Genomic DNA, 27,888 nt, shown 5'->3' with positions numbered 1-27,888 from the left:
GGGGGGGGGGGGGGGGAAGAATATACCATCATCATATCCTTTATGAACAAAGGAGTCAAATATCAACAAATTGACAAAAAGAGTTTAGGGTATGCATCCTCTACTAGCAAGTACAGTGCAATACTGGAGTAAGAAAGATGTCCAAGGGAGACTGAAGTTGCACCATTTAGAGATTTTTAGGAAAGATGAGACAGGTGACTGCCAAGAAATGTCTCAGGAAGGCAAAGCATGATATATTAACTTTACTCTTAAGGACTCTCCTATCCAACAAGAAGTTGATCTTTACAGCTTTTGACAATTTCAATTAAGCTAGCACCCTCTTCTCATTTGTTAAACATTTGGATATGGGAATTAATGCACACATGGTCCCACATGCACCAATATCCTCACAGCCTGATTTTTAAAAAAACACTTCATATTTTAAGTTCTTTAGTATGTTTTACTTTTCATCGTGTTCCATCAGCTTGCAAAAGATTGTCTTCTGGGTGACATCTAAACTGTCCATAAGCTTCTCTGCCTAATTCCCTAGTGACACATCCTTCCTCTTGACAGCCACGGCATACCACATCAGAAATTCTAGACTGCAGTCTTCCAGTTTGAGTTGCTGACTACAGTTTCTTAGAATTCTGAAAGCAGTTTTTCCTGATCATACTACCTTTTCAGCCAGAAATGCCCAATCATAATACATTGCAACACATAGTATTTCCTCCACCATATAGTATCTGTTCAGACACAACAAACATCTACTAAACCATTGATGAAAGCACAGAATTACCTACATATATAAAAATAATAAATTACATTATTCCCCAGTCAAAATTCTGACAAACTAGCATCTCCTCAAAACAAAACTGGCATGTCAAAGTCTAGTCTTTATCCATTTCCCATGGCACTGATGCTGTTGCCCTCCTGCCAGCTCCTAATAAGAGCATAAAGTAGAAATTAGCTTTTCTCACCAAAGATCAAGTATCCCAGAAATCTAGATCTTACTTGCCCTCACTATGGTCTTTTTTAATCAAGCTTGAATAGTTAGAGATATAAGGAATAAGAAAATAAGTTTTTCTCCCTTCAAAGAGATATACCTATGAGAAAAACAAGACTAATAAAGAAGTTTCTCACTTCTTTGAATGGCTGTCAATGCACTTAGGTTGGAACTCTCTCCAGTACTGCAAAGCAAATAACTAATCTCCTAAAATAACTCAAGTAAACTTCCAATGCTGTCATCCCCAAAACAACCAAACATCCTCTCTGTGTATGTGGTTATGATACTAAAATATTGGTAAACCAATAAAAGACTGGGGGAATAGGTAGGGCAAAAGAGGAGAGAACAGTAAAACCTTAGCTGCATCTTCCGTTCTCCAACCTTTGCTAACATAGTTGCTAATAAGGCTTAAGTGGCTCAGTGATGGAACACGATTTTTGCTTTAACGTAGTGCATCAAGAATTAACTCAGTAGGAATGTAGTTGAAGAAAGTGGGAAAACACTTGTATATGCATTGTACATAAAGATAAGGTCTTACACTGAAGTCTACCCTTCTTCGGTGACAGTATTCAAACCTTTATGCCTACCAAATAGAAGAAAGAGAAAAAAAAAAAAAAAAAAAAGGAAGAAGCTTAATCTGTACTTGTATTTGGGGCTTAAAATGTGAGAAGCAGTATGCAAAATTTAATCACACAATTTTTCATTCTCACTTGATCAAAACACAAAATGTGCTAACAAAATAACATGTAAAATAGTTGACTCAAGCCTGCAAAGACTTGTATAGAACTTTTCCAGAGGAGCTGCATGAAAACCAAGTGCTAAAACCTGTTGATTCATCCAAAAACTACACCAAGAAAAGCATGTTTCAGAGAGCAACAAATTTTGCTCATTTTCAATACTGCACTCTGATGACAAACAGTTAAGGCACAACCCTGTCATTTATTCTGATTCCTTAAAGTTCGCCAAATGTCCTATTTTCTTGCTTAGGTCCTACTTTCCTCTACTTCAGCTATGGGTAATTTTTTGTATGAGATTCTCGCCCTGTTTAAGAATTTTCTACTGAAAAGCACATTTTATTCATAAACTATAGCCAAATATGATCATTTGAAGAGTATACAAGTCCCCAGACACGTTTTTAGTACTTCTTTCAACCTTACACACTCAAGGCAACATTTCTAGACCTTCCACAAAAATTATGATCTCAATTATTTTATCACAGCATTCACTGTGATCTTTTTAGATCTAGTAATTACCCAATCACATACTCCCTGAAAAGCTAAACATCCATATCTTCTTCAGAACTGGTCAATTCACTCACATTAAAGTCAGAAAGTTTGTTCCTTTAATACTAATGGCATTTCCTACTATGGAATCAAATTACCATACCATAAACCAAAAAATTTTACTGTTAAAATCCTTTGAGATCATAAAAGAAGATTACACTGTTAAATAGGAAAGTTTCAGCATGGCATTGAACCTACATTTAATACCATCTTAAGAAACCTGAAAATTAAATGGAAAACAGTAACTTTTTCCCCATTGATGTCTCAACCAAAAATAAGTTTGTTACCAACCCTAAAGAAACTCTTACTATTTCAAATTTTAAGTATTTTGGTATGCTTTGGTTTTTAATTGATCAAGACATAGATATTTTCCACTACACACATTCTTCAAAATACAGATGGAAGGGGAGTAAGAATTTAGAAGACATAACATTGTTATAAAATGTAGTATACAAGAACCTGTCATTTAAGTTGCAAGAAACCTAGTCATCAATAAGTGAAAAAATACTCCGCTCAAAAATCAATTATGTTGAGTCTTTTGTATAGAGAAGTAGTACACCTTTCAGGCAACTGGTATTAATGAGCAGACATGGCTATAGAATCTCCATCTGTTTTTCTGACAAAGCTGTGACTACTCCAGTCTCTCATTGAAATTCCATTAATCTGGTGCACCAAGGACCAATGCGAAAATCAAAACTCCATCTAACCCTTTATCAGCTCACAATAACCTACAAGTGAACTCTGCCTGTTAGCATACAGCAAGTTATGATTTTGCTATCAATCAGGCTGTTAGCCAATAAAAAAAAAAAATCAAGTTAAGAATGGAGTGCCTGGCAGTGCTGTTTTGTTTTGTCTGTCTTAGTTTTGGGGTTATTTTATTTCGGGGTTTTGCTGTGTTTTATCCCTCTTCCAATTTCTGTAGGGTGTCTGGACATGTAAGCCTATGCATCATTCTCCTTCGTTGTGATTTAATTGCTGCCAGCAATCAAGTCAAAGCATCACTGAAGTGTGCTTGAATTTCATTAGATGATATAACTTATGCTACTTTCCTACAGTACCTAATAAACCATAAAGAAACCAAAACACATATGGCTTGAGGGAATAACTGGAAAATTAGGTGGCCATTTGGGAACTGAGTGAACTTTTGAACCAGAGGAACAGAGAAAAAGAAATATTAAAAGGAAAGACAGACTTAGAATGCACACAGAGATGTGGGGGTTTGACCTTTTCAGTACCTAGAAAATTACATTAGCATTATGAAAAATACATATCATGTTTAGAGTTTATAATCCATCAAACTTCAGATACTTTGTTAGTGCCTACCATAAGGTAAAAGTCAAAAGGACAACATAACAATCAGATTTGACAAAAGGCCTTTAGGTGACCTGTGCTAATTTAGTTATCCCATACTTATTGTTAAATGGATTATCTCTCTTGTAATTAATACACCATTAGACAAAGGTCACACAAAAACTCCAGGATTTTACAATGACTGTAATGTACACATAATACGCTAATTCTTTATCTGTTACCAAGCAAGTGCCTTCACAAATTATATTTTGACAGCAACACTGTCAAGTCAAATAGTGACACTTTCAGAACTCACAGAAACCTGGCAGTCTAACTCAAGTATATAAAGGTAAATACCTGGTTTGTTTGGTGGGGGGGGTTTAACAGAAAAAAAATATATATAAAAGGTTTTACATAAAAATAAGAATGGACTCAAAGAAAGAACACTTCCATTTGATTACCTACAGTTAGGCCCCTGTTAATGCTGAGAGGTTTTACACCTGCAGAATCCTGCTGGGCTAAGCTGATAACTGTGTAACATCAAACATCAACCTTACAGACCCAGCTTCTTGTGTAGGATTTAAATACTGAACATTAACAGATTGCTAAAATCCAAAAATATAGTATTAAGCTTCAAACCTATTCACGCCTATGAGAACCAAAACAAATTACATGTCCGATGATCAACCCACCTTTTCTTAGAAGATTCTCCCAACATACGTTTTCATACATATTCTAGATGGCTAGACTTGAATGATAGACTATAAATGTTAAAATCAAAATGGTCTTAGAATGATACACTGGATATTCAAAAAGGAAAACAAACACTCCTCCAAGAAATGAAAGTATTAACAGATCAAAATCTATTACCTTTCTCTACTTTTCCTCATGCTGCACTCCCACTAGATAATTAAATAGGATTAATCATAAAAAAAGTAGAAAGAGCAGTGAGGTAAAATCATCTTAAATATAGCAGAATCACACCCACTATAGTTCTACCTAAACTGGAACCAAATTAGCAGAGATACTGTTGGGCAGCTATTATACCTACTCTCGTAATTATAAATTCAAAAATAGGCTAAAAGTTAATCACCCATCTGTACAAATTCATGCAGTATTTCATATACTCTTGCATCAGCATTCTTCAGCCATTCATTATTTAGATTTATGAACATTATCACTTTTTTCATCATTAACAGATTTAAAGCAAATCTATAATCATATCTCCTATTAAATAGTCAAACAGTTTTGTCACATACCCTTTATGCAATCAGTACCATGTTATTAAGTTACAATTAGAAATAATGTTAAGATTATGTTTGTAAGCAAAACTAAATACATGGAAAGTTGCATTCATCTGTAGCTTGCAAAATTAGCTTGGGTTTTCGAAAAGCCATATTCAATTTGACTAATAATTACATTTCAACAAAAAAGCAAAAAGGCTTGGTTTTACTTTTTTAATAGAAGGTCACATTGCCAAAATGCAACAAGCTCAATATTAAAAAATAAGTGTGATTATTATTGTTACACATTTTACAGAGTTCTGAATATAAAAAAAATTGCGTTATTCTGAATCAGTGGTTAGAAGGTTTATCACTTATGCATGTACTTGACTTATCCCTGTTCTGCAATAGACATAATTTTATACCTCATAAAAGCAATTTATGTTTCCAAAGGGAATAATCTGGATAACATAAAATGTGGAGTGCTATGTTGCAGGAAGCATATTTTCATTCAGCAATTGTTTTTCGAGATGGAGCTGCACAGTTTGATCATCATATCATGTTCACTAGTAAGTCTATCTAACTTCTAGTGCCACAAATTAATATACATCGTTAATTTATCTGTACATATATTTAATTTATTGCCATATATTATCCATAGAAAGTATTTATATTACGTATGCAATAAACGAATCTCAAAAATACGCACACTATGCTAAAGCAAGCTTGTTAACTGTTGAAATATTCAATTGTTCATGTCTTCAGAACAGTCACATTTAGCATTAAATTTAATGAATACAAAATAAAACAACATAAAACCAGCTATGGAAACTAGATTTTTTTTTTAAATGCAAACTGAAATTTAGAATTTATATAATGAAAACATTCTACAAAAGACTGTCTTAATGGAAGGAAACATTGTAGGAATAATTAATTTAATATTTTATGAACCTATTCTGCACGGAGTTTGCAGAAAAATATCAATCATGTAAAACTGTTTCATTATTTATTAGATAAATAATACAGTAAGCCATTAAGTAGCACAATAAAATTAAGCAAGAATCTGATAATGTTGAATTAACAAACAATTTGTTACTACAAATACACTGTTTTAGCCACTGATCTATCTTTAAAAACATATGTATCTACAGAAGATGCTTTGTTATGAAAAAACATGAGTTTCAAATTCACGGTTTTTTAGACAGCTTCACTATGCTCTAGGACCACTAGAGAGAGCTCTTCAGTTCCTTTAAAAGTTCTTGTAAAGGTAAGAAAACTGTCCAGCTGTGATGCTTATCTGTTTATCTGATTGCCAACACTAACATTCACATCACCGGGATCCAATTACATGAGTTTGTAGCAAACTGGCAAATTTAGTACATTCTAAGGTAAACAGTGCCACATACCATCAGAAGGTGCTTCATCCTCTTTATCATATCGGTCTGATGCTATTGAGACACTATCAGGAGGCAAAGAAACAGAGCCCTCAGACTCCTCCTCATCTTCCTGTTCTGTAAAAGTAAAAAAAACATTGCTAGTTAAAATAGTCTTTAGATTCTGTGTTTGTATGATAAGACAAGTGTTTTAATTAGTAGGAGGATAACAATTCCTATCTGAAACAGAGAAAATCCCATTTCCCATGGATGCTAATAACACACACCTTGTACATTCTGGCACAGCTGCGAGTAGTGCTGGTCTAGGGCTACCTCCTAACTGGCCACGTACATGTTGCTGGAGCAGTTTTCCTAAACACTGTCATATAATGAACCCACTCCCAGCACTGCGCAGCTGACAGCTTCTCATACAGTGGGGAAAGAAACACACACCACAGCAAAGAGGTGGGCATGGGAAAACACCGGCAGGAGGAGAAAAGGGTAGTGCCAAGCTGTGAAGTTTGACTGTCCGAGCGCAAGAAGGAGCTGCAGCAACTTCCCTCCAAAGAAACTGCCCAGCTACTGTCGGCAGCAGTTTGTCGACCTCTGCTCACTTCGACTTTTCTTCACCATAATTAGGCGCAACTTTGCAAATGTTGTAACATGTATGTGTATTCCTCCCACAAAACTAAAAACAGAATCGCCTTTTGACAGCGGCCAGTCTGAACCTGCAGCTTAACACAGCATTCTACTGATTATTTTCTTACACAGTTGAGAGCCCTACTACAATATATGTAAAATCTACATTATTAGCTAACCTATGCACTATGCTGATCAGAGTGCATTAAGTGTGAAGGTCTGGGAAAGGTAAAGTGAAATCCATATTAGTCGAGGCTTTCATTTAATTAGACAAAATTTAAGTTCTCCCTCCCAAAACTCAGTATATTTTCTCAGATTGTTTTTTAATATCATCTAGGTGAAGAAGAGGTGGAAAAATAACACAAACTATATTGTTCCTTTAAACAACAACAACAACAAAAAAATCAAGTCTTGCTGAAAGAGTAAAATCAGATAATTAAATATTATAAAAATCACCAAACCAAAGTCATAAAGCTGATGCTCCAATAGATCAAATCACCCTCAATTTTCTTAAAGATTATATAAAGCTAAATTGCTCAAGCATTGCCTTTTGGTATAGTCATATGCAGAAAGCTTTCCAGAGACCTCCAGACATGCTTCTCTATGCATGTGTTCCATTCTGGAGCACTGTATCGGGAAACTAATTTCTAAGAATCCAAAATAAACCCCATGCATAGTGAAAAAATTCTTCTCTGCAGACATATGAATTGCATTTATCAGTAAGACTGCCTAACGATGGCTGAGTTTTATCTCTTTGCTTTCCATTTAAAAATGAAAAATCATGGAAAAGTCAGAGTCCATGCCCAAAAAGCACCATAGTTGTTAGCAAAGAACAGCAAGTTTTCTATGCAAGTGAAACAACAAAGCCTGATTTTTTGCTTTGCTGGAGTTCTTTTACATCCCAAGATTGTTGAATACTAAATTGGTTTTTCCCTTCATTAATTTAGTATGCTTAGTAAGCTTCCTTTCAAGGTCCCATGCCATAGAACTGCTGCTTTGAATCTGAACCTGACTCCAGCCTATTTTTGACACAGCCATTTTCCAGTAGCACTCCAGCCATCGTGTTAATCTGATCAAAATATTTGCATTTCATCACACCTGTCAAACCAATCAAAAGTAAATTACCCCTCTCCAGGATTCACCTCTTCCTCCAAACAGAAAACCAGAGAGCAGATAGCACATGAGCAGCAAATATTATGCCATATTTACAAACAGCATGATCATCTTTCACACCTACATATCAGACCAGTTGCCTGCCTGCCACTCTCCACCTCTTTATTAGACAATTGACTCCATATAAAAAGAGCAGACATATTCACAACCTATACAGTATCAAAAGTTGTTCCACTCTTTTCCTATCCTAAACTTTTACTAGTACTAGAATGCATAGAATATGTTTGTATAGATACATACACACATATATGTGTATATATATATATATATATATATACACAGAGCATGCATATATATATATATATATATACATATATATATATAAAAACCCTGGTTGTCAAAGTGTCCTCTTATCAGCTACATATAAATGTACTATTATTTAACCTTCATGAAGGTGTCAGCATAATTTTAAAATATTAGGCTGTATTTCCAGAGGAAAACATTTCCACAAACACCACACTCCAGCACTCGAAATTCATGGCCTGAATAGTAAGAGTAAACCTAAGTATATTTAAGTGAGTAGCACTTACGGATGACAAATTGGTGAGTACATATGTAGAAAAAACATCTCCATAGAATTTTGCCCCCCTTAGCAATACATAATCTCTTTTACAGAAGTTGTGATTTCTTATGTAAGTTTGCATAGCTGCACTATTACCTTGCTTTTCCATTAAGTCACAATGCTAATGTTTTCTAATTATGCTTAAGATTTCAAATTCAGTAAATCTTTGTGCTTTGCATTAATATAGAAGCCAGATGATCTAGAAGCAAGGGGTTTCTTAATATATACATACATACTTAGGGCACACATGTACGTATCCCAGGTTTATACTGTATTTGAAACAACAAAAACCATGGGCACACTGAACGTAGAGTTATAATCAAACAAGTATCTGTTCTAAGTCTACAATATCCAAGTTCAAAATGCTCTTAAAACAAAGCCACACAAAAAAAAAAAAAAAAAAAAAAAAGAGCTGTGGTATTATGAAGAAAAAAATTACATGTTCAGTGCTTTTAGAGAGTTTATAGTCTTCAAAGCAATCTCTAGATGTTAAATCCTAAATAAAAGCTTGCAGACTTCCATGAAAAAAACCACCTCACTAAGAAAGACAATCAGAGCAAGTATATAAATCATATGTCATACAATACTACATTTAGGTAGCCATACTGTTTTATGTGAAAAATAGGTCAGACACTACATAGAGGTACAAGCATCCAGTAGCCCTGCAGAAGTAGATTAAAATAAAAAAAAGGAACATTTTTCGTTTAGAGTAAATAAATGTATTTGTAAATTTATATAATACACTGAAGTACAATCCTTAAATCATCTAATTTATTCAGAAGAACCGCAGGCACTTTGATAGGAGAATTGACTCAGTGTGCTCTGGAGCTTTAACAGGCAGCATTTCACAGCATTTTTACGTGCTTACATAAATGAATGACTACATGGTAATATCAACCTCGGAGTTTTGCCTCCTAATTTTGGCAGGGTTAAAAGACATTTTAGGAGCTTATGCTATTAATATATAAGGATATTGCTCCTGATAATTCGTCAGAGAAGCTTCCTGTTGATTCTGTGGGGTCTCCTGCATTCCTACTCAGAATAATCTCTGCCCTTTCTCCACTTTACATGCTCCTCCATCAAGGTGTTGCACTGCAGTTTATACTCCACCTACTGAGGAAGACTAGATGGAATGGCATTTGAGGCTACATGTGTTACTCCTTGAACAATCAGAGGAGTCAGTATTGAGCACCACAAGCCACTACTCTCTTCAGGTGCCAAGTACCTAAAAATACACCCGAAAAGCATCAATAAATTAAAGAAAAGCATTCAACTTACATTTATGTAATAGAAAACCGAACTACAAAGCAACAATGGGCATCAGGTAAATGTATCCAATACAATTTGCAGGCATAATTGAAAGCATTACTGCCTAATCGGACATCTAAAAGCAAAGCATGCTCAAACGAAATGTCTATAGACTCATTAGTTGGCAGCCATTCCATTACAATCACATATAATGTCAGTGGCGCCTTGATCCTATGCCAATGACAACAGCATAAATTTTGCATCTCATTTCTGTGGTCATAAAATTAATGATCAGTTTAAAAATACTTCTTTGCAAAAGTTATTGCACAAAGAAATGACATGAATGTGTCCCTGTTATGTAGTCACAAGGATAATTAAGGAGTTGATGCTCACTAATATAGCTTCTTGTTTCCCCAGAATACCATATGACTTATCTGGAAGTTGGAAAAAAAAGTTTAATTAACAGTAGATAGTTAACAGTTACAATTATACAAAAAATATGTATATGAACTGACCCTATTCTCCAGTTTCTGCAATTTAAACTAAGCTCTTACAGGTTTAATAGCAGAATCAATATTTTGTGATATCTTCAAAAGAACACCCATACAATGTCTTTCCTTATTAAATGCTACCTTTTCCATTACGGCTTATTTATTGATTTAGGAAATAATGCATACCAAAGGGTAAGTGTACCACATTAGGAATGGAGCATAAAACAAACTCTCATTGTAGCCAGGGCTCCACTTCAGTCCCTGCCCCCTGTTCTGAAGATTTCCAGCAGATTTAGTTGGTACCAGTTGAATATAATGAACAGGACCATATTATTTTAAAATAATCCAATTTAAACAAAAATTCAGAAGTCCAAACTTCTTTTTTCCCCCAAGAATTCATTTTCTTCTGTAGTAGATTATAGTAATGAACTCCTAAACATTAAAGATACTGCTTCCACCACCAAATCTAAAAAAGAGCAAGCAAGATGTTTCAGCCAATGCCTCCGAAAGAGACTTGCTAGCTCTCATCCTCAGATCACTAAACATTTTCCATTTATTTCTAAAAAAGTCTAGACAGAGTGATGCATTAAAACTGCTCAAGTATAAGAGAAATAAAACAACTCACAAAAATAAAAAGACATGCAGGTCAAAACATCCCACTTCTTGCCATTTCAGAAGGTCCCAAGTCACAGCAGGTTGAAATCACTTCCTCCTGTCCTATCTCCACTGCATTAAGGACCACCAAACAGGACTGGATGAAGCCAACAAGCAGATCAATGCAAGGTTCTCACTACACAGTTTTTCACAAAAGTAAATAGATGAAGTTGCTTTCAAGCTGGCATAGGTATATGTTGGCCCCTTGATAGCTCAGCTAATTTTTTAAGAAGATGCTGCTGACCCAATCCACCAGTCATCTTGCAAAACTGGATTCTTCTGACAGCCACTTTCTCAATGTATGCTCACTGTATGAAGAGTCTTCTAGAGTCTCATATTAACATTGATGGTTTTTAATTACTTGTTTTGTAAAGGTCAAGTAGTAATTCCTTAGCAGCTATTTTTTAAAACAATACCGAAACAACATGAGGTTTGTAAGCAAAAACACTTCAAACAAGAAATGCAACACAACTTTTACTTGTTGAGTTGCCTCTCGTTCTGATGACGTATATCAGGATAAGTCCATTTTGTGCTGCACTGGTGGCAGTATCTCATGCTGCTTGAAATTGCACTTGACATGGACACTTCACAGACAACAGCTGCGTATAGCTGAAAGGGACAACACAGTGACTTGCCTACAATGAAACCCTCCAGACATCCAGGACAGAGTGGTATCTGGCACACTTCTAATGCATCTGATGGTGTCTGCAGAAATACATCGTGACGATCCTCAGACTGCATAACTACTAAGCCATATCTTTCCCATTTATAGCTAAATACTTGCAGTGTATTTATGCTCCTGACTGAAAGCTCAAGTGTGTTAAAATATAAAACTCATACCCACATACTGCTCCAATGACCACAAACTATTGCCTCCCTTTCTGAAGTCCAAAAAGACTCCTACCTGCTGCCATTTAATGAAAAACAGAGTGTACAGAGACAAAAAAGGAAATATCACCTCCATACAAATAAGAAAAAAGAAAAAAAAAAAAACACAACACACCAGAAGACACAAAGCCTTTTCATATAGTGCTACTCTATCAGCTTGACTGTTTCCAGGAAGCAGATGTCTCAGGCTCCAGACACTTACTACTCTGCCAAGAGCCAAAGAGCCATCTGAGTCATTTAAAGGTTTCCTACAGGTACTCCCAATAATTACATTGAGAAGAACACCAATGCTCTGAAGACACAGGTTTATCTTTTATTATACTACAGTGAAATGAAAATGAAAGTGGACCTTCAGCAGTTTTTATCCAACTGAAAAGTGGTAGTTAGCAAATGTTGTATCATACTTTTCTGCCCAAATAGTATCAAAGTCATGTGCTGCAGATCAGATACAAGGTGCACCGAGTGCTTTATGAAAAACTTGTTCTGCAAGTTCCCATATTATGACTCAATTTGGCTAGTACTTTTGGTGTCTCACTTCCAACACTGAGCCAGAATCTTTTTTGAAAAGTGATTAAAAATATATATTTTACTAAAATAAATGCAAAGAACAGATGTTAAGTGAGCTTCAAACACAAATATAGTTTCTAGGGCTTATAGGCTTCTGCCAACTCTAGCACTATTTTTAGCATAAATTGAAAACAAGGTTCTTTTAACTAAACATTTTGGCAGCCATGGTATTGATTCAATTAATCTCAGAACAGAGAAATGCCAAAAACTGTATTAACTAAGAATTTCTGACAAAGTCCAGACTCTTATATCCTTAGTGGAATACTAGTCTTATAAAAAAAAAAGAATCAAATTTGTATGAAAATTATCTTAGTTTTCAAGTTCTTTCCCAATTCTAAGATGTAGAACAGGTCACTTTGAGAGTGACTATGGCTTTTTGGTTTTGCTTAAACTGCTTAGATGAAGAGTCTAATGTTTCAAATTAAAAGAAAAAAAAAACAGCAGTATCTAAGAGGAAAAAGCCATTTCTACTGAGTTCCTTAATTGAAGGATAAAATAAATGTAATTGTTTAATAACTTAACTAAATAAAAATAAAATTTGTGGAAAGATTACTGCCTTAGATATTAATATCATTGTACTCTATTTTTTTTGTCAGAAGAACAACATGCACTTTCCTTGTATGTAAATCAACATTACACTTTACTGTAAAAGTCAGTGTAAAGTCAGATAACACATCACACAAGAATTACTTTCGTGTATAATGAATTTCTTGTCTTTAATTTTCACAGGTACCCACTTCCACTAAAAAGCTCAATTTTTTCAGTGTGTAGACACAAAATATGCTTTTGGAAGCATATTTACTGACCAACAGACTATATAAGATGACTTCTTTTTAAGAGAATGCAAGAAAGTCCTAAAGTTCATCAGTCTGGTTGCAAAGAAGTACGTATGCACTTTCTGAAAGTGAGAGAGATACGCACACAGATTATTTCAGTTTTAAGGAGCCTGGTTCTACTTGTGCACATGCTCTTCCTTTTTTTTTTTTTAATCTTCTTTTAAACCTCCTTGCCTTATTTTTATGGAAGGTAAAATTCTGTATGCTATCAGCCAAAGCCCGTGGAAGAACTCACATTACAATACCTCGGTCAAACTGACTGGTCACTACATGCAAAGCCAGTGGAACTTCAAGATCACACAATGACAAAAGACAGTGGAGTGACAAGCTGGTGCTTTGAAAGTGTTAGTCCACTTCTTTTGGCCTCCAAAAGATTCTTCTGGATGCCTCTGGAAGCATGACAGGTCACAACTCATAAGATTCTAGAAAACAGCTGTTAATAGTATGATAATTACTATACCATGATAACATGGCACATAGTGTGAACCATTCCTCACCTTTCCTTTCAGCTACAAGAAAGTTTATTTTATCTGCATTTAAAAGAAAGGAGTAACTGCTACCACCAAAGAAAGAACAGCAAATAGGAAGTCTAAACATGCATAGTAGTTTTTATTCTTCCTAGTTTGTTTCAGTGCAGTTTCCATGTTTCTGCTTCCATCCCTCCTTTTTTCATAAAAGATGTTCTCCTTTTTCACCACATATTTTGAGATATTTCTTCTTTCTCTGGAGAGGGGGAGGAACAGGAAAATTTCTGCCCATCGCTGCCACCTCAGGTTTTAATCTTTTCTCAAATTTTCCATTTTTCAAATGTCTAGGTGTGCACAGAGGGATGAATGGGCACAAAAGTTGACCTCACTCAGCTGCTGCCACTTCTTTGTTCCACTAGTAGCTGGCCAAGAATCTGACTGCTTACCTCCATGTGGGTCTTTTGTTCTACACCTACACAAGTCACGCCCAATTTGTACAGGCCTAAAGTAAGAATGACACAACCAATGAACGTTCAGCACACACTTCTTGAACTCTGGAAATTATATCAACAGCCCATATCATTGAAACACATTCCCTCAAATATTTTGCAAATAAGTGCAGGCTCCCATTTCTTGTGACTTTTTCATATTCATGCATGTAAATACACATTAATTTGAAGAAATTTATCCTCGCTTGCAGGAGACAATGGTATCACTTTATAGCCCTGTCATTTTATTGACAAATACTGAAAGAAAACTAAAGCACCAGCATTCACAAGCTTCCCCATCTGTACATAGTTCTACAAATCTGAACTAGAGACACATGAGAATTTATTTTTTTAAAAAGCACAATATATCCTTCTTAGGAATCAAATGCACTCTAAGAAAAAGAATAAGGCTTAATATAATTTTCACAGAAATCAGAGCAAGTTATACACTAACAATTACAGACTATAGCAATTAAATCATCCAGCTGGAGAAAATGAAATCTCATCTTTATTAATAATTTGTTGAATCAGAAAATAAATTCTGAATCAAATTGCCAATGAAGAATGCAAATAGTCTAGAATTTTCTTGACCTTCAAAAAAAGCAAACCACTAAATGCAAACGGAGATCTTTGTAAACAATTCACATTTGTTAGTCACAGCCTCAGAAAGTTACTAAATCTTAAAAAACTTGCTCTCCAGAAAGTCACATGCATTTGCAATGAAAACCATCCTACCTAATTTCATGTTAGTCATTTTCTTAATAAAATAACATTTGACTTTTCCACACTTAGTTCTGTTGGACAGTGAGAAGAGGAGGGAAACTACATTTTAACTTCAGCAAGGGTGCTAAACAGCAGATTATTTTAATACAATTTCTAAATAATCACATAGTTTGAGTTTACAAAATCTTGGCAATCTTTGGGAAGTTTCAAGCTATATTTTCTCTTTCAGTTGAAATGATATGGCTATATAACTTGATTTAAACAGGGATAAGAAATGTATGAACTTGTTGTGCCTTGTTATAACATTACTTGCCTAATACAGCTTACATATTTTCACTTTATCAGGAGGCATGCTGTAGCCTACACATTTGTACTCCTTGTCCAAAAACAGACAGCTCTTCAACCACTGCAAAAAGTGAGGCATTGCACAGGCTTTTTTGACCTCGCACTGTGACCCTCATACCAGCATCCACAGGCTATAGGTCACGACCCCAAGAATTAGCATCATGGAAATAAGAGCCCTTCCAGGTTTAGTTACAGAACAGAACACTGGAGCAACAAACTCCTTGGTCTTCTCTAAACTGAACTCTGCAGCTTTGTTTTAACTCCACTAGAAGACAATAGATAACCCACACTTCAATTTTCATTACTTGCACACTAAATCATCTCCTCTCCAACTAAAGGTCTGAGCTCCTGCTGCACTATGAAAACATTCATTCACTGTGGATCGAAAGCCAATATCATATTGCCACTAGATGATCCTATTAAAAGGTTAAAGGAACATCACTATGGAATTGAAGACTTTTGCATTGTTAAGAAAAAAGTCTGAAATAAGTTATTCCTATTAAAACTTTATCTCCTAAGCAGGCTGCTTTGCATACACTTCCTCTGACAAAAAAAAAAAAAAAAACCAAAAAAAAACACAAAAAACCACACAAACCTGCATCACATGGTCTTTCACAATGCTACACCATTGTTAAGCCAGACATAACAAGCTCCATTTAGATTAAACTCTGAGCTACATTTCTAAACCAATCTTTTCATCACTAAGTGCCCTTAGATGTGTTTAACGAAGAAAACTGGACCTAACTTTGAGCGATGGAATAGCGAGAGCTTTGCGACTGGGAAGCTTTTCCCTGCGTTCCTCAGCAGGGGGAGCCAGCCCCCTCGGCCTCGGAAGGCAACCAGGGCACAGCCCTGCGCCGCTGCCCCGGCATCAGCTCATCGAGCCTGAGTCCGTCAGTGGGCAAAAATACACCACGATGAGGGAGGGAGGGAGGGGGGGGGCGGGAGAAAGGCACGAGATTTACCTTTATCCTGGAATTCTTGAGGATAACTGCAGAAAGAAGAAGAAACAACATAAAGCCATGCACACTTGCAAATCCACCATACTAGAAGAACAACTACTAGTTCTCAATAAGCTTTTTGTTGAAACTTAGCACTGCAAGCTTTCATTATTAATTTTAAAGTCTTTATTTTCAGCTAAATTATTTACTCCGTTTTGATTTGGCCTTTGCAGTTGAGAGAATCCCGAGTCACTTCAAATAAGATTTGAACAAAACCAAACTCAGCTAGAGCAGCCTTTTCTAGGAATGTACAACCTACTCAGAAATCTTAAGGTATAAACATACAAAAGCATCTTTAATTTTAGTATACCTTCTATATGTTAATATATTTCAAAAAGTTTTGTGCACAAGTAAAAGAAACTAAGCATAGTTTTAAAATAACATGGTAGGTCAGCAGGGAAAAAAAATCCACAGTGAATTTAGTTGCAGTAATTTATGAAATACAAATTAAATAGTATTCATCATTAACCAGAATTTTAAAGTTCATGCATGCCTAATTTAAAAAAAAATCAAATAAGATCTCAACTTATTTAATGTGTAAAAAAAAATAATAATTCTATCATGCAAGGAGGGGAAAGACCGTTTCTTCAGAGCTAAATCTTGGTATTTCATAAGCACAAATAATCAAGGATACAGTTTGATAAATACAGGATAAAGTATAAAGATAAATAATCAGGACAAAGTTATGTAAAATGGCATCTCAAAAAGCATGCATGGACTAGAGTTCATGTGAAAAGAAGTGGATTTCACTAGGAATAACTGGCAAATAAAATGAAGCTTACAAGACAACAAGCCATAGTGCACGTATCAGGTTAGTCAGTAAGAAGATGCTTACAAGTAACAAGCAGGAGAAAGGAAGGATCTAGGAATAAGAAACAGAAATGCAAACAGAGATAAAAGGCCAGATCTAAGAAACCCTGCATAGCAAGTAGCAGTAATAGTTAGGCACAGCCCAATATGTGGGATGTGAATATCAAAGCTAACTACAATGTGCATATATTTTGTAGCCTGCATGAAAAGCAAAACTCTGTTAACAGTGAATAACATTACAGGAGATGAGGAAGGAATTAGAAATTAAAATAAGATGTGAAATCATAGGGTCATGTAAATGAATAGCAAAGGATTCAGTGTCAGCTGTGCTCACAACTGCAGGTTCCATCTTTTGATATTGTATCATCCAAAAAACCATAGTTGAGTCATAAGACTGAAGAAAAAAGTCAGTAGTGTTGTATATGCAAGTCATCTGTACAGTCCCAGTAAGCTCAATAATCCAGGAGGGAAGGCACAAAAAAAAAAAAAAAAAAAAAAAAAAGAAAGAAAACCCTGATAAAACCCTGATTCCTTATTAAAAAAAAAAAAAAAGTAAAATAAATAAATGGAAAAGTCGTTCCCTAAGCATTTGCAGCCTGAATCAAAGGCTCAAAGGCAAACAAACCTCAATTAAAAGATTTTTGGGACACATCCCATGTCTTCCTACAGTTAGCATGATACAAAGAATGATGCTCTCACCAGATGATTGTGCCGTCTTTGAAACTAAACAAGTTGCCACACAGGCAGGAGCATGTCATCAAAGGAGAGGTTAGAAGACATCACACAGGAGCAATCAGTAAAAAAACACTTTGGAAACAACAGTAGGAAAAGAACAGCAAGTACTAGATTATATCCTAGTTGATTAGAGTTGTAAAAAGAGATTATGCAAAGAAAATTTTGTAGTGCAAATAAAACTACAGCCAAATCTCTTTAGCTGAATTGTTTGTGTGAAATTAAAGCACAATAGAACAGATCTCAAATCATACCCAATATAAAAAAAAAAAAACCAAATCACAGCCCTCTGCTTACTGTCATAGTACTTCACTATTTTAACACTGTTAAAACAAACTTATGATCTATAAACAGTTTCCAGTTACATTTCAATTTTCTATTACAGACAGAGCTAAATGACAGAATATACAGTAAAGCAAAGTCAGCACTGAATTATGCTGGATTATACCAGCTGAGTATGGCAACAGGAAGCTCATTCATATTCTCAATGGATTATATTTCTCAGATTCTAATGAATTTTACCAAAGCAGAGGTGAAGGCAAGCTCTACCCAACCAGCTTGCAGTCAGGGGTACAGTAATTCAAATGGAACAAACACTTAGGTTCCCATTTTTTACTAAATTGTAGGATCTTCAAGAAGATATAAAGACTTGAACCCATACAGATTATTTGACAAAATCAGGACCTAAACAGATTTTTAATTGTTAATATTGTTAATAAAAGATTGTGAAAACTTTATCATTAAGTGACTTTCTAACATATTAAAGCCATAAAGTTCACTTACCTTGCCTTAACATCTTTTATCTTCTTAAGAAGAACTTCCCTTTTTTCTTTTGCTTTCTTGGATAGATTTTCTCCTTTTAGAGTTTGGGAAATAAATGTATCAACATCTAAATAAAGAAAAAAAAAAATACACCTCAAAAAAAGATAAACACTGCTGTAATGAGTTTGTCCTGATATTACTGTGAGAAAACTAAGAAAATTATTTTCAAGCCTATACACAGTGTAGTTAGTGGACATTTTGTGTTCTAAATGGGATACATTTGTTCTTTGATCTACTTATGCTTAGTGCAGCAAATCCCATGGTGACATTCGATTCTTGCTCGCTTAATTATGCCACGTAAGTCCTAAGAAATTGCAGTACTGTAACAACTACTTTCCATCACCTAAAGTAAGGGATATACCTAAAACATGGAAACAGTCTTTATGCCTGCATTACTGCCATGTTATTTCAGAAGTTCAAGTTACAAAAATGGTTGAGTACTTCATTATTTCAGGAGTAACGGCTACCCAGCTACTAATACAGGTCATTTACTGGTTACAGTATTTTCCAGTGTTCTCACATTGCCTCTGAACTCTGTACTTGACTAAAAGCTCATATCCAAAGCCTTAATCCTGCAAACAGTAACCATATCAAAAGAGTCAAGCTCAAGCGTGTACTTGAAGTTAAACATACCTGCACTTATAAAATCACAAACTGAGGCTCTAACGTACACGGTAATTTTTAATTCTAGTATAGAAGATACATTTATACAGTTATATAGAATCAAGGCATTCCATAAATGTTACCATGGTTCTTTGTAATATAGTAAATATCCATTCCATAGGGTAAAAACAATGCAGTGACAGAATTTGGGAGAGTGTAAGTCCTCCAATATTACGTTTTCTTGATTAACAAAAACAATTGCAAAAACTAATTGTAAAAGTTTCTTATCTTTACCAGTCAACATACAATTATCCTGAAAAGTAGAAAGATGACCAAAAAATACTGCTTGTTAACTTAAATTTCTCAGCTGTATGAAGTAACTGTTCACTGAATAAGGGAAAGCATACATAAGTAACAAAAACACCCAGACAATGCCTTCCCACCTCTCATACACACACACACACACACACATATATATATATAGATACACTTTGGCTCAATCTGTGTAGATGCAAATAGATATGGATAGAACTATTTTAATCCTGTAACTTTTCCAATCAGATGAGACATTCCATTTTCATAAAGAAATACAAAAGAGTCAATTAAGTACTCCAATATTTGCATACAAAGTTTACATTTTAAAGCAACATTAAATTAATAATTACTGCAGGTTTTCTAACTGAAAACCTTAACTGCCTGCTTTTTTCTTTAAAAAACAGAAGTTCAACAGAAACATATCCCACTTTATATTACAGAACACAAGAAAACAAATAAGTCAAAAGTTACTCTTTGGGAACAGTAGCACAGCTATGACATGACAAAGATGTTGTTCTTCATAAATAATTTACCAGATTATTATCTAGATGTTTAGATTGCTGTCTTCACAAAGTGTGGCAAAAATCTTCACTTTCTTTTAAAGTATTTTAAAGTTCTGAAGAATTACATTGTTCCCCCTCCCCATTAGACAGAGAAGTTTCCCCATTACATTTTCCAAAGCAGTCCTGAAGCAGGGGGACCCAGATTCAGTTCTGTAGCATTCCTTCTTTAAAAGGACAGAAGGAAAGGCACTTAACATGTGTATTAATGAATCCTCCAGACACACCCCCAACAGCCTCTATGCCATACACCATGCATCCCTAGAAACACTTTGTCCTAACCCATAGAAAATGTATACGTCTTCATAAATTCCAATGACTGGAATTTCCAATCAAGCGGGCAATTGAGGACCCACACAATCCAAACACACTGACCAACAACAAAACTTAGGTCAAAAACACCCGTACTTTTATTACTGAGAGCAAAAAACAAAACCATCAACGGTTTTTTCTCTCAGTGAAACCCAACAGGATTTTCCAGTACAGACCAACCTTTCACTATGAGAGGGACAGGCTGATTAAATATTTGTTCCTTCATACTTTTACATATTTATTTCAAAAATTAGAGAGCTGCTTCAAAGTTCTACCTAGGCAGCAATATGTGAAAGCTTTGAGGAATTAGGTCACGTTTATAAACAAGGAGCAGTGATTGTACAGTAATCTTTGGACACATTAATCACAGCACTTTGCTTCAGAAGTCTTCATTTAAACTCAGTGGGCTTCTTTACTTCTTGGGAAAGCTCAAAAGTCAGCTGAGAACTCTGCAATCTCAGGTTTTGACTGACTATCAAAGTTTTTTTCAAATAAAAATGTTAAGATAACACAATTAAGAAGTATGTGTGGAAGAGAAACCAACTTGATTATCATAAACCAGAATTACCACTTTGGCTTAAAATACACTGTTGATAGAAAAATCTGAGGATTAACTACATTGCTGACAGAATCTGTTATTTTCTGGAAAAGCTTGGACATCAAAGCACAAATAATGCAGAATTTTCAACCGTGGAAGAACAGGGCAGAAATAGATGCTCCATTTATTCTCAGTATAAGTAGATAATGAGTTGGAGGAGAGGGGGGAAGGAGGGAGACAGAAAGATAGCAAGCATGCACAAGATCCTGACAAGTTTGTTGTTTCTAAACAGCAGCAGTTACAGAGAAGACATCCCTGGGATGGCTTCCCTCTCCCTTGAGATTATAAAACAATTCCTCCAAGCTTAGGTATCCACAATCACAGTGCACTGTACTCACCATGGAACATGTCCAGAGAAACCCTATAGCTTGATTCATCACAACCCCAAAATATGAAGACAGACCTGATGTACACATGACCTTCAACAAGATGCTAAAAGTTCACTTGAAAAGTATGCTTTACTGTATCATAGATCTTTCTTATCTACTCACCATTACATAGGATGTTATATATCTCGCTCAAGCCATGTTCTGATCTAGCGTTGTACAGACATTCAGGATGTGCCAGATGCACATGAGACAAGTAACTTATCCTAAGCTCCTTTGTACAATAAGCAAGAAAGTTATGATCATCTCTTCACTACCTGTACTGCCACACCATAGAAGCGCATGAAGGAGCAGTCCCTGCTGTCAGAGAAAACTTCATCACTGGCTTAACATAAGGGGATATTCATGCAATTTCTCTGATATTCCACAAAATGAGTTACCTTGGAATGAGAACAGAGCTCATGGCTTCAGTGTGACAGATTCAAGTCTCATACAGTGAACCTGAAACAGAAGCAGCAAAATTTACCCACTTCTCACCACTATTCTAGTCACTTACATGCTCTTCCTTCTCCAGGAAAAACTTGATCTCTACTAGTTTAATGCTATATAGAAAAGGAAAGCGTATACTAGTAGTCACAAGCACTTGAGTGTAGACATGTTTCCTTCATACTTCAGTAGCAGTTGGTCCACTGTGGAATTTAAAAAGGAATAGAAGATAAACTCCAAAAAGAAAACCTCTTTGAACAGACTATTGATTTAAAAGCACTTTTATTAATCATTACCACACAACAAACCAAACAAATTATCCATTTCCATAAATCGTTTGTTCCTGATAAATTGAGCAGCTATTTAGTACCACACACTGCAGAAACTCAGCTGTTTCCACTGAAAACACAAAAATTTCAAAGATAAATAAACTTTGGAAATTTATTCAACACATCTTAACTTTTTTAGACTGCCTAATAGCTTGAATGCCCATAGTTGTTGCTCTATTTCATAAGCTCGTGATTTCAACTTTGTCTGAACCATACACCAGAGAAATTATTTGCCTCCAGAAATAAACAATAGCTTCCGAACTGAAAGATCAGATTGATGATTCACTCACAAATTGCTCTGTCAATACAGGTTACAAACTGACAGAAAGGGGAAGTCATGATACAGTCTAGCTCTGTCCAACCAGCTCATACAGTTCAAAGCTTAATTGCCAGTTCATACAACAGTCAAAATCTAAAAGGCCATTTTAATGTCATTTTCATCTACATTCCTTTTACAATGAAAAGAGCTAAGATTTATTTTGCTTTTCACTGTTAAAACATTTTGTGGTTCTCCCTACTTCAACAATTATAAACAGACAACACCAAGTTTTCATTATTTTAAGTCTTTGGGGCTATTTTCTTTAATGAAGGCTAAAACTATGCAGATGAGCTTTTTCAAGAATGTTGTAAATTTTTAGCCCAAAGCAACTGCTGCATTAAAGAGTGCTAATTATAACAAATCACAGCACTTTGCTGTTTACAGAGTTTAATATCATGATCATAAGTCGCACTCAATAAACAAATGTATTCAGGATAGAACTACCTCATTTTTGTGTCAGGGTGGGCCAAACAAGACTCTCATAGAAGTGCTCAGACTGTGCCCTGGGTCTTCCTTTCTCCCCTCCTTCTGTAGATAACCAAACTGTTGTCCATCACATTATCAAACAATTTGTCATTTCTTTATTACCTGATGAGTTCATGACATTCAAATGACAGAGAACAATTATAAACTGGCAATGAAATAGGTGTGTGCCTACTCACATGGCAGGGCATGCACATGGTTCCCTGTCCGTGACCCAAGGAGAATGCAGGCTCCTGTTTTGCGGCTGGGCACACATCTGTCATATGACAAGGGACACTTGCATGGGATCACCTAGCAGATGTGCTGCCAGTCACACAAGAAGGGAATGGCAGGTCAGTAGAATAATACCTCCACCCACCAGCCTTCTTGCATCTCTCTCCTCCATCTCAAGGACTGAGAGCCAGCAGCCGGCTGCAAGCCAGAGAATTTGGGAAGACAGGCCAGACTATTTTGGAAGGTAGCTGCAAGCTAGGCACATTTGTGCACACACACTGTCCAAAAGTGACCAACATTAAACAGAACACCACCTATCTTTCAGCTTTAAATGGCTGGCATTAGAAAGCAATTAATTTGATTTTGAAGTTTTCATGCAATTCATTAATGGGGAACAGGTCTGAATACAAATTCTCAAGCAATATCTGTGACTGCCTGTCCTTCTGAATCAAAAAATATGGGGATTTTACTTCTGCTCTCCCCTTTCGTTCCAAACTATATTTAAAAGTCTCTCTCCAAAGTTTGCTAAACTGTCTTTTAAATATATATATACAGTTAGGCAGAAACAGAACATATGATGTAAAATAAAAGTGACTGACACACTGTCTAAAAATATCACATTGATCCAACCTAAACAAGTAGGTAGGCATTCCTTTTAGCACAAAGTCCTGGAAAGGATAGCCTTTAGAAACCGCTGTACCTTAAACCCCCAAAAGCAAGGCTATCTTGCCATGCTGCTACATACAAAGTCAGTACAACCACAAATGCTGACACTCAACAGTTCTGTCAGTCACTTAGAAAGTAGAAGCACACTCAGACTGCTAAGACTCCTCAGAAGAAGTAAACAGATAAAACTCCTTTAAGGAGTCAAAGAAAAAAATTTATAATTGAGGATATCTCATCTCAAATTGTATCTAATCTCATTGGCCAAATAGTTAAACATCCTCTCTTTACATTAAAGAGGTGAGGAAAGATCAAGCTGTAACATATTAAGCATATCATAAAAAAAAAAAAATCACGAGTGCAAATCATGATCAAGTTAAAGTGATTCCAAATGAACGATAATAAAAAATGTTAAGGATTAACCTAAAGATTTACACTGTATGCCACATTATGCTGCATCTATTGTGGTTTGTTGACATATGATTATGAAAGAAACGTAAACCCAGTCAGATGAGAAAGATAGACTCCACGTTAATTGAAAAAGACAAACTAAGTGAATAATGAGTATATAAAAAATAGCCTATGCCATTTTTATCACCGTATATGACACTTATTCTCAAATTTATGGCAGAGACAATTGAACTATGTTTCAAATCACTGGAGGTTATTTCTTACCAGGAATGCCTCTGTGCATTTTTTCACCTCACTATTTCTATTCTTATTCCATTACTACAGAAATACATATATATTACCAAAGCTGTAAATACATGTCTACTTAGAAGATGTCTACAATAATCACCTTGGTTTATCTTGTAAAGATGGATTTTTCAGCAAGAACCAGCATTCATTAAAGCCTTGGAAATGTGAAAATAATACTTTAAAACAAAGAGTAAAGTTTTAAACCACAACATCCTCTTAAAATTGAACCAGCCAACAAATAGGAGCTATACTGTACCTATGTGGCTTTTCCTATGACTGGAATGTAAGGAGCAAGTCAAGCAACAGCTGACAAGGAGGTCAAAAAAGGGCATCAGGGGTAAATATAACTACTGTAGTGCCCAAAAATAATATGCAAGCAAAATCAAATTCATGCACTGGATACACTGTCTCAGAGTTTGCTTGCCTTGCCCTGTTCTGCATGCTATTTCCAGGATACAACTAAACAAGTGGATAAACAATATTAATTTGAAGAAAAAACTAGAGGAATCACACTGAAAAAAAGGCAATTTGGACAATATGACTGAGCATTTAAACAAAATTAATATCTGGCTGGAAACAGTCTCTAGGGCAAGAACATTGGTTTCTGTTTAGTTTGGGGGTTTTGCTGAGCAGAACAAGGAAAACGGATATTGGAACTGCATATAAGGTTCCATACGAACTAGAGAAATAGTTTTATTCCACTTTCATTGCAAAAATCTTCATGACTTTTAAAATATGGATACAGAAGACTCAGAAATACCAGAAATACTGCAAAGTGTTAAAGGAAAAATAAATAAAAAAAGGAATAGGACCATTACTATAGTCACAGCCATCATGAAGATAAGTGGGAAATTATATAAATGATGTATACATCTAATGATCATGACACCATCAAAAAGTTTTTTAAAAAAATAAAGAAATCTTAACTCAGACTAAACCTCCATTACTAGAAAAACTCAGTTTTTTTTCCAATCAAGATAACTGAAGCAACCAGTCTGATTTACATTATACGAGAAATAATATGCCTTTGGGGAGAAGCCTCCTCCTTTGGAAGAAGTCAAAACTTAAAAGCGTGTATCAAAAAGTAAGGAAAAATAAAAATGAGCAGGCCTCCAACAATCTACATAACCAATAATAACTTGACAGCAAGGGGAAAAAAAACCAAATAAGTAACATCTCACTTTACCAAACACCCACAAAAAAAATCATGAACACATGAACACGACAGAGGATACCTTTTCAAAAGAAGAAAAGACACAGTGGGGCTAGGCTTCCTTCACTAAATTCCAAAATCTCAAGCATAGTCTAGAAGGTGCAGAGACACAGGTAGGGAATGAATAAGCCATATACACTACCACACACTTCCCAGGTGTAAAGAGGGAAGTGAAAGAGCAACAAAACTACTTTCTCCTCCCACCAGAAGTTCAACTCATGACCAGAGGACCCTGTTTCTGTCTCCAGTGTTTCCCTCCCACAATTTGAACAAGTCAGAGAAGAGAGGATGGGATTGTGAAATCCCAACAACCCTCTGCAGTAAGCCCATTGCCACACTGACCTTTCCCCTTCAACTTTATAGAAACAGCTTCCTCCTGTTTCCAGCTAATACAGTTAGCCCTGAGCTCAAGCTGTGCTTCTGCCTGGAAAATTTCAGCACCACTGACATGCAACTATAATGACCCTGCCAGCATGTGTGACAGAATTTGTTTTTGCGTTAAAGATATAATATTGTTTAGGTTCAAAGTAAAGTACTCACAAGTCAGAAAGTTTCCTGTGCAACTTTAATTCATCCCCTGGTGTGTTTATTCCCATTATCGGCATGTTTAACTACAGGAGCACTTAGTATGTTTTCCAGTAGGAGCCCTACTTGTTCAGCATAGTGGGTGGACAGTACTTCAACAATCAATCAAGGCTAAGCAGGGATAAGGAAATCCATATGATCACTCCTCCTCTTGTTGCAGAAGTTGGAAATAAGCAGGCAAAAAGATCAAGGGCAGGAGGAAGAGCACAATATTTATGAGATTTTGTATCTGTCACTGCCTCACTGCTATGTGAATATCAGGCTAAAAAAAAGGTGCTTGTCGCCAGACATTAACTGCATGTTCTCAACAGAACCTAATATGAAGAAGTCCCTGGCACTCATAATGGCCACTGAATATAGACATCCAGCTCACATTATTTTCTGAAGGAATCAGCACAGCATGGAGGCAAGTGAATTTGAATTCTAATTCTGTTCCACCATTGATTGTTTTTTGCAACCCCAGATCACATCTTGTTTATTACACTAATTTTACCAATGGGAAAACAATATTCCCTCATCTCAAAGAGGTGCTGAATCAATACTTGTGAGCCATTAAAATAATACATTAAGAAGCACTCTCGAAGAAGAGCATGAAGAAATTAATAACTATCTACTCACTGCAGTCTTTGTATTGTGTAAAGGTTACTTAATGAATAGTAAAGATATTACAGAGCTCCCTTCCTTCCTCCATTACCATACATCTTCACTACATGAATAGTTTGAGCAAAAAGAAGCAGGAGAGTACATAATTAAAGACTACAAGAACCTAAACATATCAGTGAAAGAACTGCTTATACAAGCTGAACTACTCTAGTTTCTAACTTTCGTGCACCTGACTGGTAACAAAAAAAAAAAAAAAAGGAAGGAGAAGTTAACATAACATACACAAACTGTAAAAAATAATGCTGTATTTTAAAAAAAAAAGGAATAAGATTATTGAATTTTTACATTGTATAACCATAATTGTATTTGTTTCCCTTTGATATTTCTGCAAGTAATGATTGAAAGTTACAAACTCTTAGTTGTTCCTCACCCCATCTCCACCCTGCTAGATTTCTGCTTACTCCAAAATTACGCTGTCATAAAATTAACAAGTGTCAAGCTCATTTTGCATTGTCCCAAAATAAAATTGCATGTGAATGCAAATTAAGTTGAAAATATTACCATTAAAGTTGTAGAGATGTATTATGTAGCATTTACACTACCGTAATAATAAACCAAAGATTTAAAAATCATTGGTAAACCACTCCATTCTCCTCTTAATTTCAGTTCTATAGACAGCACTAAATAAACCATCTTGTTTTCTTCAAAAAAAGCTGAAGCTGTACAAACACTAGAAACCTGTATATTATTTAGGCCATTGATCACTGGAACTCTGAAAGAATATATTTCCTTGAGGGAAAATAGGTGCTCTCAGTTTCACTTCAAAATACAAACTTTGTATCACTCTTGCCATGGGAGACTGGATAAAGATGGGGAGAAAGACATGTTCTGTAAATGAGGCACTATGACAAAAAAACAATCACAGTCCAGAATGATCACAACTGCATCACACCCTACCCCCAAAAAAAATCATAAAAGCACTTA

General features: G+C 35.5%; 1 protein-coding gene across 3 annotated transcripts in view; it reads right to left on the bottom strand.

Annotated features, from left to right (window-relative positions):
* The window catches only part of SKAP2 (src kinase associated phosphoprotein 2), a 115,138-nt gene extending 93,367 nt beyond the window's left edge, over positions 1–21,771 (bottom strand). Inside the window, exons 1-4 of one of the 3 annotated variants that reach the window (XM_026842635.1) lie at positions 18,559–18,666; positions 17,743–17,850; positions 16,198–16,223; positions 6,185–6,289 (exon numbers count right to left, since the gene is read on the bottom strand). In XM_026842635.1, coding sequence (XP_026698436.1) covers positions 6,185–6,289; positions 16,198–16,223; positions 17,743–17,801 — 190 coding nt within the window. In that variant the 5' untranslated portion in view covers positions 17,802–17,850; positions 18,559–18,666. Of the gene's footprint in view, positions 1–6,184; positions 6,290–9,639; positions 9,751–10,889; positions 10,981–16,197; positions 16,224–17,742; positions 17,851–18,558; positions 18,667–21,751 lie in introns of those variants that run through there. The other 2 variants (XM_026842638.1, XM_026842636.1) reach the window with 2 other exon arrangements.
* Positions 21,772–27,888: the final 6,117 nt, after the last annotated feature.

This window comes from Athene cunicularia (assembly GCF_003259725.1).
Source record: "Athene cunicularia isolate RWA chromosome 2 unlocalized genomic scaffold, athCun1 chr2_part1, whole genome shotgun sequence".
Lineage (NCBI taxonomy): Eukaryota > Metazoa > Chordata > Aves > Strigiformes > Strigidae > Athene > Athene cunicularia.
Note: the sequence above shows the minus strand (reverse complement) of the source record. Positions and strands in the feature narration are given on the sequence as shown.